Raw genomic sequence first — 14,428 nt, 5'->3', positions numbered from 1 at the left:
ATTTGTGGGGCATAGGAATTCATTCATTCCCCCCCCCCCAAAAATAGTCTGCCCCCCCACAAGGTCTGAGGGACAGTGGACCCTGAAAAAGTTTGCTGACCCCTGAGCTAGAGATACTTCTTGGGTTAGATTCAGTGGAGTTGCCCATACTTTCATGCATGGCTAATGGGTGAATTTGCACCTTAGAGACCAACTAAGTTTGTTCTGGGTATAAGCTTTGTGACGCGTTCCTTTGAGAAACAGATGAGACACCTGAAACCCTGGGTTTGTTTTTAACCTGCGGATCTGCTCGGAAGGAAGGAATAGGAAAAAGTATAGGGACATTGTTGGCGCTGTGGGTTAAACCACAGAGCCTAGGGCTTGCCGATCAGAAGGTCGGTGGTTTGAATCCCCGTGACGGGGTGAGCTCCCGTTGCTTGGTCCCTGCTCCTGCCAACCTAGCAGTTCGAAAGCACATCAAAGTGCAAGTAGATAAATAGCTACCACTCTGGCAGGAAGGTAAACAGTGTTTCTGTGCACTGCTCTGGTTCACCAGAAGCAGCTCAGTCATTCTGGTCACATGACCCGGAAGCTGCATGCTGGCTCCCTCGGCCAATAAAGCGAGATGAGTGCCGCAACCCCAGTGTCGTCTGCAACTGGACCTAACGGTCAGGGGTCCCTTTAGCTTTAACCACCACGAAGGAATACCTGATTCGCACATTCTTGCAAACGCATTCCCAAGTGGGCTGGGGACGGCTGAGTGTGATGCGTGGCTGCAGTTTAAAAATCTGTAGATCATTGTGAGACGAAAGGAAAATTGCAAACAACTTGGGTTTCTGGATTTCCTGAACCACTGGGCTTGAAACTCGCCAACTCTGCGTGAAGGCAGTTGTAACATTTTCAGACTTTGCAGGGCACATTTGCAAATGTCCTCAACTGCAAACATACCCTTTCCTCTCTAGCTAGTGTGGGCAGGGATGATGGGAATTGTAGTCCTACCTAAACTCTGAAGGCGATCACATGGACCAGACCTTGTTTAGTAAGCATGCAAGATCATTTAATCTCTTTAAAAGGTGTGTGGTATTTTATACCTTCTCCAGCTTCAAGAGATTCTTCTGAACTACATTCCTGATCCACAGCTGGAGCTGGTGTTGGTGATGCTTGTGGTCCCTTTTATAGTCAACGTGAGTAACTTCTGGGAGGAAATCTTGAGCTTTCCGTCTGTTTTGAGGCTGCAATCTTGAAGCAGCGGGGGGGGGGGGGCGGCGGATTTTCACCCTGTGATAAAATACTGATGTGGAGGAAGATCTCAGCCTTTGGAAATATGAGGTGGTGGCTGGGCTCTGAGGAAAGCCAGGTGGACTGGAGGTATGAGTCGGGGAGAAATTTGATTCTGTTATATTTAAAGGCACACATACCTAATTCACACATTCTGGGGGGTGGGGAAGTGTGCTGAAACACAGTCGTCTCTTCAAGCACGTAATGCTTACATTAAGTACATACCCTGGGTCAAAGTGTGCATTAGAAATGCATAGATTCGTGCAAAACAGTGTAATGGAAGTGCATTATATTGGGTGAAATTGCTTTGCAAAAATACGTCTACTCAGGGAGGGGGAGGAAGGTCCCCGCCATGAGTGCAGGTGAGGGCGGGGTGCAAAATTGGCAAAAATATGCCCATAAATATGTGTAGAAATAAAAAATATTGATTATTGCCTTATAAGAAAATGTTTTTATTAGAGGGTCTTTATAAGATATGGGGGGGTTCCCCTATTTTACTGGCTATTTTACTTGGACGTTTTCTGCCAGGGTCACAAGATCACCTAGCTACAGCTCTGCGTCTGCTAGGGCAAACCGCTTATAAAAATGTGAGGGATAAATAAGCACTAAATAAATATAAATGTAAACTATATTTATTTATACCCCACCTTTTCCCCTGGCAGGACTGAAAAGGGGGTTACAGATAAAAATGCTAGTGCATTTTCGTGCAGACTTATTTTTTTAAAAAAAAAATTCCACAAACTGAGATGGAGAACTGAGCTTTAAAGACGAACATGAGAAACAGAGAGAGACTGAAATTAACAGATTTGTCCATTATTGATTATTCTTCTTTGGCGATCCCTCGTAGCCAAGTAAGATTGTCTTCCATAAACATGGTTTTAACAATGAGTCCGTAAGTGACTGTGGAGGCCAATTCTGGATCCACACATCCTTCCACAGTGGGGACATAGGTTTCCAGGCGTGAGCTGATCACAGTGTGGATTTACCAAGCCTGCCTTCCTCTTAGCACGTTTCTCCCTTTTGTCCTGAGTTTGAGTGTCTTCAAAGCCCATGATGCCTTTGGTAAAGGCTGTTCTCCAACTGGAGCACTCGCAGGCCAGTGTTTCCCAGTTGTCAGTGTTTATACTACATTTTTAAAGATTTGCCTTGAGAGAGTCTTTAACCCTCTTTTGTTGACCACCAGCATTACACTTCCCATTTTTAAGTTCAGAATAGAGTAGTTGCTTTGGGAGATGATCATCAGGCATCCCGCACAATATGACCAGTCCAATGAAGTTGATGTTGAAGAATCATTCTTCAACACTGGCGATCTACTGGTTCATGATGACATAGGAAACCTCCCTTATGCTGGGTGGAGACTGTGGGTCAATCTAGGTGAGTATGGGCTATGCTGACTGGCAACAGCTGTCCAGGATTTCGGACAGAGCTCTCAGCCATACCTGGAGGTGCCAGCGATCAATACCTTCTGCATATAAAACAGGTTCTCTGGCACAGAGCAATGGCAATTGGCTCTTTCTGAAGCTGGGAAGCTGACGCTGAGGTTGGAAGCTCAATGCAGCATTAAAAAGATTTGCCCTTTAATGGTCTGCCCCGGCTGAAGAGGAACAAATACCCCTCTATTTTTGTGCTGAGGCCTAGGGGAAAAGAGGTGGGAGGAGACTGACCAGAACCCACGGATTCCGTAATCCGGAGACCTCTTGGCAAGGCAACAAAACCAGAAAGTTGCATTCTCAAATTCTCTTCAATAAAAAGCAAGAGTTTGGAAAATAACAGGCATTTCACATGTCTGCAGAAATCTAAAGGATATATAATACAAGCGCGTGTTGAAGGTATCTGGTTTAAGGATGCTGGATTTTTTGCGTATCTGACAGAGCATAATTATTTTTAAAGGGAATTGGACCAGAGCTATAAAAACACGCTAGTAAAAAAAACAGGAAGCTGCTATCTGCACCCTTCTCGTTCTATCAAATGACAAATCATACGGTGGTTGTTGTTTAAAAGAAGAAAACGTAGAGCATTTATGGGAAATCTTTTCATCTGCTGTTAAAACTGGCAGAGCAGTAGGAAGCCATCGGCCGGGGAGTTGGCATAGAAAGATTTGGCACATAGTATTACTATGTGAGCTCATTATAAATTAATTTCTTGTTATCATTTTCCACACTGAGACAGTCATTATTTTGCAATGAAGCGTTTTGGGATCATATAAGTTGAGTGCGTTGCAGCTGTTTTCTCGACCAAAACTCAGATTTGCCTCTACCCTTGATATTTGTGCTGACGTTACAGTTCACAAGAAATAATACTCTCTTAGTATACAGTGCAGCGACGAAGCATTTGTGTGTGCGGTTGTGTGTGTGTGCGCACACGAGTGCCCATGCCAGGGGCAGGGCACAAACAGAGCCCACCTCACCTGCCCAGCCCCCATCAAGGCGATACTAGCCCCGATTGGCACGGCTGTCTCGCCCTTCTCGCGCCAGCTTCACCAGAATCGAGCCTTGCAATTCCGCTTGGGGACAGCGACAACCACATGCTGTGCCCCCTGCCGCCCTCTGGGCAGCTGATGCAGCACTTGGCAGGCGCAAAGCAAGTGCCCCCACACCAAGCCCCCAGCATGGCACGGCCTGGTGCTCCTTTCCGCGAGCGTTGGTTCCACCAATGCCTGAAGAGTAGCGCCAGGCTATGCTGTGCTGGGGGACACCTGCATGGGGGCACCCACTTCATGCCCCCTAAAACATCTGTGCCCAGGGCCACAGCCCCTCTGGCACCCCCTACACTATGCCCCTGTTACAGCGGTATGTCTCTGATGTCAGAGCCCTGTGGCAGGAGAGCGTTCGGTTTAAATGCTTAGAAGAATCACAGGATGGCTTTGTTTCTGATCAGTCACTCTTAACTTTTGCTTTTTGTAAATGAATTCCTTGAAGTCCTGCCAGGGAACCATGAATGGATTTGCTCCACCCTCCAAAACGCTGGCTTTTGTTTTATGTGTCTGGGTGCTGCTTGTTCTTTTCTTGCGTTTTTTTGTACAGTGGTACCTCGGGTTAAGAACTTAATTTGTTCTGGAGGTCCGTTCTTAACCTGAAACTGTTCTTAACCTGAGGTACCACTTTAGCTAATGGGACCTCCTGCTGCCACTGCGCTGCCAGAGCACAATTTCTGTTCTCATCCTGAAGCAAAGTTCGTAACCCGAGGTACTATTTCTGGGTTAGCGGAGTCTGTAACCTGAAGCGTCTGTAACCTGAAGCATATGTAACATGAGGTACCACTGTACTGACATGAAATCTTCCTTACATTTTAGTGGGGACCCAAAACGGAACAACAGCAACAACAAAATATAGCGAAGAATTTCAGGTTTTCCGCCCTGGAAGTACAGAACCTAATGTCTGTCCCTCTGTTCTTCAAGTAGAGTCGTACCTTGGAAGTCAAACGGAATCTGTTCCAAAAGTCCATCGATTTCCAAAACATTTGGAAACCAAAGAGCAGCTTCTGATTGGCTGCAGGAAGCTCCTGCAGCCAATCGGAAACCACGGAAGCCCCATTGGACGTTCAGGTTCCAAAGAATGTTCGCAAACCAGAACACTCCTTTCCGGGTTTGCAGCGCTCGGGAGCCAAAACGTTCGAGAACTAAGCTGTTCGTAAACCGAGGTACAACTGTATGAATAGTTTCCCACCTTCATTTTTCTCTCTTTTTAAGGCTGTTATGTTCTGGGTAGTGGACAACTTGATCATGAAGAAGCACAGGCAGAAAGAAAGCTTTGAAATTAGTGGAGTGATGGAAATCTCACGAGCTTTGCGGGATGAGGAATACCAGGTGAGAACAGAAGACCCATCAAATTAAAAAGGAAAAGGTAAAGGGACCCCTGACCATTAGGTCCAGTCGTGGCCGGCTCTGGGGTTGCGGCACTCATCTCGCTTTATTGGCCGAGGGAGCCGGCATACAGCTTCTGGATCATGTGGCCAGCATGACTAGGACGCTTCTGGCGAACCAGAGCAGCGCACGGAAACGCCGTTTACCTTCCCGCCTGAGTGGTACCTATTTATCTACTTGCACTTTGACGTGCTTTCAAACTGCTAGGTTGCCAGGAGCAGGGACCGAGCAACGGGAGCTCACCCCGTCGAAGGGATTTGAACCGCCAATCTTCTGATTGGCAAGCCCTAGGCTCAGTGGTTTAACCCACAGCGCCACCCACATCCCTAATTCTATTACCTTATTATTATCATTTTTATTCCGCCTTTCCCCCAGAACTGGGAGTCAAGATGTCTTACAAAAACTGGCACGACGCTGCTTTAAATGTATGGTGCAGATGTCACCTGAGATGTCTTTTGAATAAGTGGTTGTATAGAAGGCGGAGATTCTGTCCTCTGGGATAGTCAGAAATCCTCTGAGGATTTCCCCAACATTTTCACAGCGTTAAATGCTCCCTCTTGCCCTTTCTCTTTTCTTTTAAGAAGAAGCTAAACGGAAAAGAGGGACGCAGGTGGCGCTGTGGGTTAAACCACAGAGCCTAGCGCTTGCCGATCAGAAGGTCGGTGGTTCGAATCCCCGCGACGGGGTGAGCTCCCGTTGCTCGGTCCCTGCTCCTGCCAACCTAGCAGTTCGAAAGCACGTCAAAGTGCAAGTAGATAAATAGGTACCACTCTGGCGGGAAGGTAAACGGCGTTTCCGTGCACTGCTCTGGTTCGCCAGAAGCGGCTTAGTCATGCTGGCCACATGACCCGGAAGCTGAACGCCGGCTCCCTCGGCCACTAAAGCGAGATGAGCGCCGCAACCCCAGAGTTGGCCACAACTGGACCTAATGGTCAGGGGTCCCTTTACCTTTGTAAAAGGAAAAGATTTTCTAAAAGGAAAAGAAAGTCCAGCTGATTTTGTGTGCATTAAGCACAAGGTTCTAAAAACAGGCATTGCTCCGCTATCCAGCACAAGCCAAACATCCTTTAAAATCCTTGTAAAACCTCCAGATATTTTGCAGTACAACTCCTGGTCCCTGCACCTCCTCCTGTTCCAGAACTTCTGCAGGGCATCTGGTTGGCAAAGAATGAAATAGAAGTTCTTGTGTCTCAATTTTCCGCCATACAATGAGCGGCGGTGACTCACTGAATTGGTGCGAGGAAGCAATACCCATCTTAAGAAAAAGGGGGGGAATCCCCACCCCACAATTGGAACACTCAATGTCGAAATCTTCCTGTTGTTCCCAAAAGCAGGCAAGGAGGCTCTTCCTCTCGGCTCAGTGTCCTCCACGACCTTCGTTGCAAGTTCAAAGGAAAAGATCCATAATATTTTCCCGGCAGGTCTTTGTTCTCGGCCTTTGCTAACACAACTTGGGCCCCTGGGGAGGTTGTGTTTGTAGCATCCCATGTCGCTGTTTGCATATGGCATTATGGTCAAAGGGCATAACGAGGGTAGTTGATCCTTGTCTGTGTCATTTAACCTCGCTCCTGTCGGTTTCCAGGGACTGCGTGTGTTTGTATTGAAAATTCAGATCTTTGGCAATGTACAAATTCTAGCTGGAAGGAAGAGGAGGAGACCTCCTAGTTGCAGTGGTTGGCTCTCTGCCTCTGTCTACTGTATAGAGAGACCTTCACTCTGCCCAGGGCAATTAAAAATTGAGCCTTAAAAACCAGCCTTTCTCAACCTGTGGGTCCCCAGATGTTGTTGAACTACAACTCCCATCACCCTTAGCTAGTAAGGCCAGAGCTCAGGTGAAATATACTCGGAGTCGAGAGTGGATTTCATGCTCTTTATTCAGCTCATAGTGGTGAGGAGGAATGGAAGTTCCCCCAGAATGTCTGCTTTATATACATTATTTACACAATGGGCCCCACGTGATTGGCTAATTCCGGGATTCACCTGTAGGCCAATCTGGTTGCGGATTCACTTACAACTGGAGCTGGATTGGGTGGCTCCTGTGGACCAATCAGACTGCTGCATTCTGGACCCTATTGTTCTAGGACCAATCAGACTGCTGCATTCTGAATCCTATTGTTCTAGGACCAATCAGACTGCTGCATTCTGAATCCTATTGTTCTAGGACCAATCAGACTGCTGCCTTTTGGATCCTATTCAACTCAGTACATAACATCAGGGATGATGGGAGTTGTAGTCCAACAACATCTGGGGACCCACAGGTTGAGAACCGCTGCTTAAAAACAGTTTAAAACAAACAACAGCCACATGAATTTTAGTTATAGCAGGGTGCAAGTGGACCCTCTGGAACGTGAAGGATTGGTTGAGGTCGATCTTAATCATAGTTTTTCTTTGCTCACTCAGCTGAAAATACTTGGAACAGATTTCCCTTCAGTTTCTCCTCCTGCTCCTCAAAGAGATGTACAGTAGAGACTTTTTTTTTTACCTGGACTCCTGGGTTCACTTCTGGTCAAGTACCTCAAGAGCTTTATCCGCATTGATCAGGTCTGGCTGCAAGCAGGCGCCAAGAGCTATCCACCCCACTTAGATTTCAGGTCCTATCTTTGAAATAAAGCTCTCCATTCTTCGCAGTGCAGAGTGCGGCAGAGGGGGCAAGTATACAGTTCCTGCAAGGCTTCAATATGGGCAGACCAAATATTCATGCAGTCCTGCCTGAGCTCCATAATTGCTACTATTAAAAAAAGGAAATCGAGAGAAGCATCTCCTTTGCTTTCCTTCGCGAGGAAATAAATGCCAGGCTTGCTGCCCATTCTGGAAGGAGAAATGTGCAAAACCTGCCTAGAAATCATACCTTTAGAAACTCGAGTAAATAATAATAATAATAATAATAATAATAATAATAATAATAATAATATTGGGTGGGTTTTTTGCCCCCCATCTGTGTCAAGAGACAATAGAGTATGTCTCCACAGGTGAAGACAAACCACCGTGTTAGCAGCCCTGAGGTGATCTTCCCGGGACACCAAGGGTCATCTAGTCCTACCCCCTGCAATGCCAGAATCTCAACACTCAGTCTCCCACCCGGTTTCAAACCGCCTAGACTGTGCTTAGCTTTGTAAATGTGCAAGCACTTTTATTGCTGCGCCACTAGGAGGACAGAAGTATTATATTGCTTTAAACCAGCCTTTCTCAACCTGTGGGTCCCCAGATGTTGTTGAACTACAACTCCCATCACCCCTAGCCAGCAAGGCCAGAGCTCAGGGATGATGGGAGTTGTAGTCCAACAACATCTGGGGACCCACAGGCTGAGAACAGCTGCGTCACGTCTTTCCCCCAGAGGATCCTGGGAGCTGTAGCTTGATAAGGGTGCTGAGACCCCGTTTCCCCTCACACTACTCCATTTCCCAGAATTCCTTGGGAAAGAGGGACTGACTGACTGACTGGCTTAACAAGACTTAGGACAGACAGAAGGGGGGAGCAATTATTCACACAGCATATAGTTAAACAGTGGAACTCACTCCCAAGAGATGCCCACCAACTTGGACGGCTTTAAAGAGGATTAGGCAAATTCATCACAGGGATGCGGGTGGTGCTGTGGGTTAAACCACAGAGCCTAGGACTTGCCAATCAGAAGGTCGGCGGTTCGAATCCCCGCGACGTGGTGAGCTCCCGTTGCTCGGTCCCTGCTCCTGCCAACCTAGCAGTTTGAAAGCACACCAGTGCAAGTAGATAAATAGGTACCACTCTGGCGGGAAGGTAAACGGCATTTCCGTGCGCTGCTCTGGTTCGCCAGAAGCGGCTTAATTATGCTGGCCACATGACCCGGAAGCTGTACGCCGGCTCCCTCGGCCAGTAAAGCGAGATGAGCACCGCAACCCCAGAATCGGTCACGACTGAACCTAATGGTCAGGGGTCCCTTTACCTTTACCTTTTGGCAAATTCATGGCTACATTTTGTATTCACTGTCAGCTCTGAATGCCAATTCCTGGAAACTGCAAGCCAGGAGTGAACTATTAAGCTCAGATCCTGCTTCCATTCTTCCCCTTAGAGCAGGGGTAGGCAACCTAAGGCCCGGGGGCCGATCCGGCCCAATCGCCTTCTCAATCCAGCCTGCGGACGGTCTGGGAATCTGTGTGTTTTTACATGAGTAGAATGTGTCCTTTTATTAAAAATGCATCTCTAGGGCCTGCCTGTCTTTTTACATGACTAAAATGTGTGCTTTTATTTAAAATGCATCTCTGGGTTATTTGTGGGGCATAGGAATTCGTTCATTTCCCCCCCCAAAAAATATAGTTGAGTCCCTCACAAGGTCTGAGGGACAGTGGACCGGCCCCCTGCTGAAAAAGTTTGCTGACCCCTGCCTTGGAGTGTCTGCTTGGCCACTGTGAGAAATTGGTAGCTCACTGGCCTGATCCTGCAAGGCTTTTTTTTTCCCTTACGACTTTAGGCATCACATACTATGGTGTTTGCCATCTTCTCCCACTTCCTCCTTAAATGGGAGGATGTTCACTGGGTTTGGATTTCCCCTTTAGCTTTCTGGTCATCACAGGGACTGCCTCCTCCACCCCCCCTGGCCTTCCTGCCAATTGCAGCCTTAACAGTAACTAAAACACGGGCAGATCCTATTGTTCCGTTTTCTGCAAATGAACTTGCAACTTTGGGAAGTAGACAAGAAAGGAACAAGCAGTCATTTGTGCTGGAGCCAAGAAGAGCTGTTGGTACATTGTTAACTACCCTGTTTTCTGGGGGTGAGCTTTCAAGGCACTCTGCTGAATGTCTGCATTACGTTCTCTAAACAGTCCTATGCACCTTGCGAGTAACCCCTGTTGAACTCAATGGGACTTGCTTCTGAATGGACGTGTATAGGATTGTAAAGTGGTTAAATAAATTGGGGCAATGCAGAGCATGCCATTAGCTGAATCTTTCTGCAACAGCATCAGAATTACAAAACAATCCATCAGTTTTTGATGGCCATGGGCGGGTCAGTGTGGTGATCATATTTGCTCTGCATGTGTTTTAATTTGTTTTAAGCTTACTGTTAAGGGACGCAGGTGGTGCTATGGGTTAAACCACAAAGCCTAGGGTTTGCTGATCAGAAGGTCGGCTGTTCGAATCCCCGTGACGGGGTGAGCTCCCGTTGCTCGGTCCCTGTTCCTGCCAACCTAGCAGTTCAAAAGCACATCAAAGTGCAAGTAGATCAATAGGTACCGCTCCGGCAGGAAAGTAAACGGCGTTTCCGTGCGCTGCTCTGGTTCACCAGAAGTGGCTTAGTCATGCTGGCCACATGACCCGGAAGATGTACACCGGCTCCCTCGTCCAATAAAGTGAGATGAGCACCACAATCCCAGTGTCGGCCACGACTGGACCTAATGGTCAGGGGTCCCTTTACCCTTTACCTTTACTAAGCTTACTGTTATCTTTTAAATACCTGTTTTTAACAGTCTCTTATTGATGATTTTAATGGGGTTTTTTTTGTTAGCCCCTTAAAGGTTTTATTATAACAAATAGTAAATAGTTAAATTAAAAAAATTAAATTGAATATTTTTAAGTTTTTAATCTGATCTGTGTAGGTATGGTTTACTCCTTAGGATTTTCTTCTCCCAAAATTCTCCCACAAGGCAGCGAGTATGGATTGTTCCTCAGGTTTTACTCCCGAAGCCTTTCTCACAAATGAGTGTGGCTGCAACAGTTTAGGATCAGAGTCTTAGATGGGCTACGTTACACAAACATTAAAAATATAGCGCATTGATTAAGATACACAATTAAACAACCCCATTGAAACATTTAAATACAAACTTCCCTGATTTAAAACGTCTAATATGCAGTGATCCGTTACGATTAAAAAAGCGGCACTATATAAATGAAATAAGAATTAAGTTGGCATGTTGCTTTTCTGCCTTGGTTTTGCAGGTGCTGCTGTGTCCGGCTGTGGATTTTGACCATTCTGCAAGCGACCAGGAACAGTCAGGATCTTTCCTCAGAGTGAATCCGACGACAAGACCATTGGACCACCCGGTTTCGGTTTAAATGGGGATTGTGAGCTAAGCCAAAAGGAGGGGACAGTGGCAACTGAGAGACCTGCAATAAGGATGCTTCACAACTGATGTGCCCATCTTTGGTTTTCCAGGAAAGTGGAGCGTCTGTGGCAATTATGCATTTAAATAAGGATCACAAGGTGGCGCCATCCCATTGTGTCCAAAAGTGATAATGCGCATGGGACTTTTCCATCATTCCTAGCCTTTGCTCGGGAGTATGGTGCTGGGTATTTGATCGACAGAAGATTACATTGTTGGTTGCATTTTGTTCTCCTGAGCTGTGCTCATGCAAATGAGACGAAGTGGGTTGACTTGATTCTGGCTGGCCAGCTGGTGGCAGATTTTGTTTGGGTCTGAATGGTAACACTGCATCCTTGATAGAATTAAGATTGTATGTCTGGAGCGGACTCTTCTGGCATGCAAACTGCACAGATCACTCATAAATCTGCACACGGATCACTCATAAAAAAAAGCAGGTTGCAAAACTGTTTTGAAAACAGAAAGCCTGAGGACTAATCTCGACTCAACTGTGGTTGCTTTTTTACGCTTTTATTATAAGAAGTGTAATAAATATCTGATATTTAAACTTTCCTCGTATTTGGAAGCCATGCATGTCCTTTGAATCGTCTCTTGAGGGGAGTCTATTCTGAGTCTTTGGTTGCTGGTTATCCAAAGCTTGGATTTTCTTGAGTGGAAACTGTTCCATAACTGGTAAACCTCAGGGGAAGCTTTTTCTTCATGTTGGGTTCTGTACGCAAAACCCTCCCATTCCCAATGGCAGGACAGCTTCAGAATCTCTGTAATAAGAGGGCGACATCATCTAGCTTTCCATGCCAGGTACCTGTCAGGGGCTGGCTGGATGCTGATAAGATCTGTTTTTCGCTCCATAAGACACACTTTTTTTCCTCCTAAAAAGTAAGGGCAAATGTCTGTGCGTCTTATGGAGCGAATGTGTGGTCCCTGGAGCCGAATTGCCCAGGGGCGAAAAGCAGATCATGCTTTTTTTCTTAGAAAGAGGGAGGGGATGTTGAAACAAAACTGCTGAGCAGGTGATCGGCAAGCGATTGGGAGGGAGATAAGGGACTCTAGAGATAAAGGAGGCTGCCTGGGAGGGGGGAGGTAAAAGCACAGGATTTTGGCACTGGGTCACCCCAAATTCATCATCAGACCACATAGCATGTCCATGGCTATAGCCTGCATCAAAAAATCACGCATCCACTGTTTCGTGGGGCCGCAATGGCACAGATCCACATGGATTCTCAGGATTTTTGCAATGGGCTACCCCAAACTCACCATCAAATCACGTATCATGGCTGTGGCCACAGCATGAACCACAAAAATCATACATCCACTGTTTCGTTCAGAATTTTTTTTTCTTGTTTTCCTCCTCTAAAAACTAGGTGCGTCTTATGGTCAGGTGCGTCTTATGGAGTGAAAAATGCGGTAGATACTGGGGGAAGAAGGGATGGAGTCTGTCTTGGGAGAGGGGGCTAGTGATTTGTGGGGAGCTGTACAGGCCAGGAGGCAAGAGTCAGAAGCAGGGGAAGCTTCAGAGCTGGAGTCTGGACCACAGGATGGGTTGGAGGGTGGAGCAGAGGGAGGGAGGCCAGGCAAGTGAAGGAGCCAGGTTGGGCCAAGCAAAAGCTATGGTCAGGCAAAGAATCATAGACACCAAGAGACAACAGGACTGCTCAAGGTGCCCCGACTATAAAATTGGAGAAATCAAGAGAGATATAGTTGCAGTGGCAGCATATCTCTTCTTTCTCGTATCCAAAAATGCAAGAAGGGCTTTTACACTCACCGGAAGCTCAGCTCTGCCCTTGCCGGTCCTGGAAGGATCCTTTAAAAAAGTCCCATATGCTCAGAGACTTTGCGCCTGTTCACTGGGGGATGTAGGAAGCCCAGAGCACTTGTTCTTTAGATGTCCCTTTTATGAAGAGGCATGTAGTGAGACCATTGATCCCCTGCAGGTGAGGCTCGCTGACCTCCCAGAAAAGCAAAAATTTGACCTTTTCCTGTTCGGCAAAGATCATAAGACGGCCCGGATGGTCGCCAGATTCCGTGTACAGATCTGTAGGCGCAGACCATCCCCCAACCCAAACTAGTTCGTTAAGAAAATCCCCAAACTCGGTTCCATGGGTGACTCTGGGTCATCTCTCTGCAGTAGCTCATCTTAAAGTTTTAAGTGTCTATACGCTTATCGCATTTATAAATTTTAAATTTATTGTTGTACATTGTTTTAAATGTTTGTTTTCCTTCTGGGATTGTACCCCCAAGTGTGTTTTATAAGCTGGTCTCTGACCATAATAAATTATCTATCTAAGTGAAGGAGCAGGTACTTCCCCACTCTCTCCTGCACCACTGTCTCCCAGAACCAGGAGGGAACTGAAAAGAGAGGAGCAGAGGAAGTTTCCATGCAGGTGTAGTCTCTGGTTAAATGTGTGCAGCCCGTCAGGGGAAGGTACATAAACGAGTGGAGGGGGAATGGCCCCCTGTTGCTGCAACTGTGGACCTGGAATAGCTGCCTAGACACTCAATTGGTGTGCGTAGGTCTCTGTACTATGACAAGGAAAAGGTAACTTATCTTCCATGTGCATTCCTTTGGCTGCAGAGCATGCTTGACAGTACCCAAGGAAGTGGTGAAAACCTAAATTCTGTATCTTAAGAAAACATTGCAGTCACAAAACGGTACATGCTAAACAAAACTGCATGCACTCGTATAATTGTGTTTGCAAAATTCAAGTTATTAATGCAATTCTTTTTGTGCATGCAGGAGTTCTGTTGCTGGGTCTGCCTGGTACAGGATGGGGGAAGAAGAAGAAGAAGAGGAGGAGGAGGAGGAGGAGGAGTTTGGACTTGATATCCTGCCTTTCACTCCCCTTAAGGAGTCTCAAAGCGGCTAACAATCTCCTTTCCCTTCCTCCCCCACAACAAACACTCTGTGAGGTGAGTGAGGCTGAGGGACTTCAGAGAAGTGTGACTGGCCCAAGGTCACCCAGCAGCTGCATGTGGAGGAGCGGGGAAGCGAACCCGGTTCACCAGATTACCGCTCTTAAGCACTACAGCATGCTGGCTCCCTTATGGCCCTCCAGATGTTGTTGGATTCCAGCTCCCATCAGCCCCAGCTGCCATGGCCAGTAGTCAGGGATGATGGGAGTTGTAGTCCAACAACATCCAGAGGGCCACATGTTCCCTACCTCTGGTATGTCAGATTCTCTTCCGGCAGGGATAGGGAACCTGGGGCTCCCCTAACTACAACTCCCATCATCCCTGACTG

The 14,428-nt window shown here is 46.9% G+C and overlaps 1 protein-coding gene across 1 annotated transcript in view; it reads left to right on the top strand.

Moving 5' to 3' along the window:
* The window catches only part of LOC128422759 (store-operated calcium entry regulator STIMATE-like), a 42,880-nt gene extending 31,257 nt beyond the window's left edge, over positions 1 to 11,623 (top strand). Inside the window, exons 6-8 of the mRNA XM_053407197.1 lie at positions 1,080 to 1,163; positions 4,946 to 5,062; positions 11,027 to 11,623. Of these exons, the coding sequence (XP_053263172.1) occupies positions 1,080 to 1,163; positions 4,946 to 5,062; positions 11,027 to 11,143 (318 nt within the window). The 3' untranslated portion in view covers positions 11,144 to 11,623. The remainder of the gene's footprint in view (positions 1 to 1,079; positions 1,164 to 4,945; positions 5,063 to 11,026) is intronic.
* Positions 11,624 to 14,428: the final 2,805 nt, after the last annotated feature.

Source organism: Podarcis raffonei, chromosome 10 (genome assembly GCF_027172205.1).
Source record: "Podarcis raffonei isolate rPodRaf1 chromosome 10, rPodRaf1.pri, whole genome shotgun sequence".
NCBI classification, from domain to species: domain Eukaryota; kingdom Metazoa; phylum Chordata; class Lepidosauria; order Squamata; family Lacertidae; genus Podarcis; species Podarcis raffonei.
The sequence above is the reverse complement of the archived record's forward strand: the minus strand, read 5'-3'. Positions and strand labels throughout refer to the sequence as shown.